The sequence below is a fragment of the Merops nubicus genome, unplaced genomic scaffold, assembly GCF_000691845.1.
Source record: "Merops nubicus isolate BGI_N331 unplaced genomic scaffold, ASM69184v1 scaffold17195, whole genome shotgun sequence".
NCBI lineage: Eukaryota > Metazoa > Chordata > Aves > Coraciiformes > Meropidae > Merops > Merops nubicus.
The window spans coordinates 50,567-55,577 of NW_008607812.1; the positions used below are offsets into that span (position 1 = coordinate 50,567).

Genomic DNA, 5,011 nt, shown 5'->3' on the forward strand with positions numbered 1-5,011 from the left:
AGAGCTATTCTGCTAACTCCCTGGGTGTGCCTGGCTGCTTCAGGTAGGCTCATAAAGAGCAAACAGATGAGTTATGTTTTTCTTACATCTGCTTTGAATCAGTGAAAGAGTTAATTTTAATGGGAATGTGCAAGACTTGTAGTGTATGTGTTAGGGATTAAGACCAGCTATTATAAATTGTCAGTCTATAAGCCACCAGCCACTAGCTCACATTGCACTTTGACCTTGTCTTTATATGTAACAGGAAAGAGCTGTTCTCAGCCCAGACCGGAGGGGACCGCTACGGCTGCGGGAGCTGCTGGCGACTGGGCACAGGCACTATTTGTCACGTTAGAGATGGATAAGCTCTTTGCTAAAAACAAAGAAGAACATCCAGAGCCCATAAAAGCTGAGGTGCAAGGTAAGCGAAAGAAAATCGGGTCTAATATGTGTGGTTACTTAGGTGTTTTCAAATGTGTAAACACTGAAACACTTGTTCACCCCTGACAACACTGAAAAGGGAAGCTGAGAAAGCGAGAAAGTGAGTTTTGTTTTACAGGGCTGATCCCAGATAACGTTTGTACCCCAGCTGTGGGATTTTTGTCACTTGTAGGGCATTTCTGTGTACTTTTTCAAGAAGTCTGTTTGAACAGGATTCCTTGAAGCCGGTGGTGAGGGAAGTCTCGGGATTTAATCTGGTGACACCCCTTCCCCCATGGCTCTGCTCAGGCTTTCGGTTTCGCCTCTCGGTAACCCTTCCCTGCCCTCCCTCTGTCCGCTCACACTCTGCCTTGCCTGCTGGAGAAAGTCACTAAAATTGGGACTTCTCAACAACAGTATTTCTAAATAGAAAAGCAACACTAGTGGATGCCACCGTACTGTTAAAAAGAGGGTTCAGAAGTTAATCCAGTAAAAACTGCGGAGTATCCTTCAGCGAGGCAGTTAAAAGTGCCTCTCTAGGGATGAACGCCTCATCCATCTACGATTTTTACTACTTTTTTACCTTACAGAAGGATTTTTTGTTATGGCTACAGGAAAGTTTTGTTACTGAGACTCCCGATTTAGTAAATATACGCTGCATTGTTTGTAATACATAGTCCAAGAAATGGAGGCAGCTAATACCAATTTTGAAGTCACTTCCTAAAAAAAAACACTTAAAAAGACAACAGTTAACACTTGCATGACTTTGTTGTTGTTCAGTTTGGTGATGGAATTGGAAAAGATTTTGTTTCAAGCAGATGAAGTGCTGTGCTGTAATTTGTGTTGGGTTTATGCATTTCAATTTTTCTTTGCTTGAGATAAAAGGTTATTATTGGAACATTTGAAGTTGTTTGCAAACTAACCGTTTATCAGACCTGGTCCGTGTTGTGGAACGGTTCATTTGAACAAAGACTGCAGACTTCAGTAAATAAAGCAATGTATACAAAATATCCCTCATTGGTGATGAATATCCTTCATTGGTGATGATGATTCATTATTTAGCACTTATGAAAACTAAAAGAACATTGACCTCTTTAAATATTTTGCTAGCCCTGAGCTCTGCCAATGTTTTGGCCCTTTGTTTCTCAACATGCACATGTTGAGAAATATGACTACATACATTGAACTTCCGCTGTGATTTAACCCGTGCTCTCCTCAACTGTACAGCCACGTGATTCTATGAAAGTCTGTTGCTGTGGCAGGCAGTAAACTTCCAAATATTTGGAGATTTTACTGTGTCACTTTTGTGTCCTCACATGGTATAGAAAAGTATCGTTATTTCCACTTCAGATAAAGGTCTTGAACAAAAAAGACGCAAGGTCCAGGTTTTTAAAGCTATTTGAGCACTTTAAGATACCCAATCAGCATCCTAATGCTATGCATTTATATAAATATATATATGCATACCTAATGCTATGATTTACAGAAATTCTAAATTCCCACTAAGATGAATATTTCTCTGAAAACCTCTCTAAATGACTCTTTACTCCATGCTTTTCATACTGAAATTATGCCAGAAATTATAGGGAATTATACCAGAGTTGTCAGCAGCTGCATCAAGTCCACAGTGCCTTAAAAAGAAGATCACCTTTTTTTCCCCTGTTTATCTCTTCCAGCAAAATTATTTTTTTGGTCTATCTTGGAGCTTTTTGAGCATCATTATTCTGATATGGAGGAATAATCTCTAAACAAATTTTTTAGCCCTAGGACCTGCAAGATGTTCTCTGAATTGCAGAAGTATCTGTTTTTTTTGCTGATGGCCCCCAAAGCAGAAGATAGTCTTACTGGGTCAAAATCCCACAAGACCTCATCTGCAGAAGTATTACATTTTCACTGCAGGGAAATAAGGGCTGGTTGCAGCAAGGTCACATGCAGTCAGCCCAGCTCAGCTTTAGCAGGAGTTTGTTGGGGCATGACCAGCCCGTGCTCGTTGCAGAGATTTAAAATGAGAAGTGGCAGTGGTGGGAGGGTGGGAGCACAACAGAGTACACAGTACACTGCAGCTACCCAGAGTACTGGAGAAACAGCAGAGCCTGCAGTCTTCTATTGCCACGTAACAGAAAGAGAAGTGGCAAGAAGAGAAACTCTTGTATTTTAGGCATTAAAGACTAAACTTGTTCAGCAATTAATGTTCAGTACTCAAGCAAAAATTATGGATCTATTTCAAATATATGCTTTCTTAAGATCATAATCTTATTTCCTCTGAAGGATTCTTTTCTTCTGCTAACTTTTCACTATCTTCTTAACTATTTTTAGTTACCCAAGATTTATTCAGTTATCTGTATTAAATGTTCAACCTTGTTCTTCTTACACAAAAAAGTACTATAATTATTGAATTGGTACTTCTTATACTAGAAAGGCAGGTAAGGTTTGGTTTTCAAGACTCTTCTAGAATGTAATAATAATAATAATGATGATGATGATGATGATGATTATGTATATCCTTTGTTTTTTTAATTTTTTATCTTCCTTATGTATTCTAGAACTGTAACCCTAATGAAGTTGTGTGAGTACTGTGGCATACAATATTAGTTGGTTAGAATGTAAAGCTGACATTTACTCCATATCTTTCCTTTGCATTCGGATGGTTTTCCCTTGTGTCCTTAATGTCATTTGTTTGAAGAAATGGGAAATGTCCTTGTCTGCCTTACCTGAAAAGGTCAACATTCAGGAAATATTCTCTAAGAAAGTGGCCAAAGTCCCTTTAGGATCTCAGAAAGTCTTGCAGAAGAACAGTTGTTACCACCTCTCTACAACTACGTGAGCTTTGACAAAATCAAATATTTCCATGGGAGGACATTTTTATATGTTGTAAAGGGAGCATTAATAAGAAACTGTGTCAACATATTCACCATGAGGTCACAAATTAAATGATAAGGAGAAATAAAAGGTCTGAATAGGTTTTTATGCAGAGACAATGTTCAGTGCAGGAATTGTGTGGAAAAGTACTATGTGATCTTAAATACCCCCTCAGGAGACATACTCACAAAGAAGCAAGTGAAGCTTTTAATTTAATATCTGATATGCTTTTGTTCAGCTCTTTAACCCTAATGACATTCAATTGTTGTTATTCTGTGTATCAAAGGGGAGGTAATGTATTTCTTGTGGGGGAATTGATGAGTAACTTTGCCTTCAAACCTCAATGGTGTTTATGTATTTTCAGTATAATATTCCCACCCTTTATTTGTGTTTAAAACACCAACATTCTGACTAATGTGTCACAGAAGCACTCCTAAAATGACACTATATTATGTTGTGTAATTTAATTAATGAAACTTTTACTGGAATTCATTTAGCCTGAAGTTTAAATTGATGTACTGAAGGCCAATGCAAGTCATATATTCTATAAAATATGTTTATTTCTGATAAGCTGTAGCTTTTCCTGGCATGAGTAAAAGTGTTCGCGTGTGTCATTTTAAAATCTGAGTGCAAGAAAGAAAGATCCAACTTCATTTAATTCCTGATATTTAGTAAATCACATTCCAGTAAGCTCATCTTCTTATAGTAATCTCATATAGCATTATTCAATCAGGTTATTACTCATACCACATTTTTGAGCAGGTCATATTTTCATTACCTAAAATTCCAATGTAATTATATGCTATTACAGATCTGTAATCAGTCTGCCTGTGCCCTAAGGAAAATTGTCCTGCAGCATGCCCCTCACCTAACTGAGGGGATACTGATGTCTCCTTTTTGTCTACAGGTCAGCTGCCCACTTGGTTGCAAGGGATACTTCTCCGAAACGGCCCAGGGATGCACACCATAGGGGACACTGAGTACAACCACTGGTTTGATGGCTTGGCTCTGCTGCATAGCTTTACATTTAAAAATGGTAAGTTGTTGCACATGAGATTAAAAAAAAAGCTCAACAACCCAAATCTTGGTGCCTTACGTTGCTAATCTGCTTTGACTTTGATCAGTGTTAGAATGTTGTGGGTTATGTCTGCAGAGTGGCATGTGAGGGGAGGTGGTAACTTCTTTGGGGAAGGTCTCTCCAAGCACACACTCCCTGCTCTCTCTCCACAGCCCAGCAGGAGTACCTCTGCAAGGCTGTTACCAGAGACAGATTATGTTGTCCTGTTTTCTGGAGTGCCCGAGTTCAGCATTATCTGCACTGCAGGAGAGCCTGCAAGCAGCTCTGAGCAGGTCACTGCAGGCCAGCCTTTGCCTTCCACCCAGAGCAAGAAAACTCTATAGATCCAAACTGGATCAATCAAAAGTACTGTAATATCCAGAGGTTTTTCTGTTGTGGATGAACAGCCTAGTTTCAGAGAAGACTAACATTGCCCTTTTGGGATTTGGCTGCAGCTGTAGCAGCTGCCAGCAGAGAAACTGGGCCACTGTGTCACTTCAGATATCAAACCTCACTTATGTATACTTGCCACCCTTACAAGCAGTCCCCCTACTTGTCATCCTTATGGAGGGAAAACAGGCAGCTCCTCTATGCAAAACAATTGTGGATTTCTGTTTTCAGTCAAAGCATTTTTTATCAGTTCAATTCTTTTACAGTGTGTGGCAGGATGTTTTACAGCTAGATTTCTCCTGGAAA

General features: G+C 39.2%; 1 protein-coding gene across 1 annotated transcript in view; it reads left to right on the forward strand.

The window, feature by feature from the left end:
* The first annotated feature begins 234 nt into the window (after positions 1-234).
* BCO1 (beta-carotene oxygenase 1) overlaps positions 235-5,011 on the forward strand; it is a 16,275-nt gene continuing 11,498 nt past the window's right edge. Inside the window, exons 1-2 of the mRNA XM_008940082.1 lie at positions 235-400; positions 4,166-4,294. Of these exons, the coding sequence (XP_008938330.1) occupies positions 337-400; positions 4,166-4,294 (193 nt within the window). The 5' untranslated portion in view covers positions 235-336. The remainder of the gene's footprint in view (positions 401-4,165; positions 4,295-5,011) is intronic.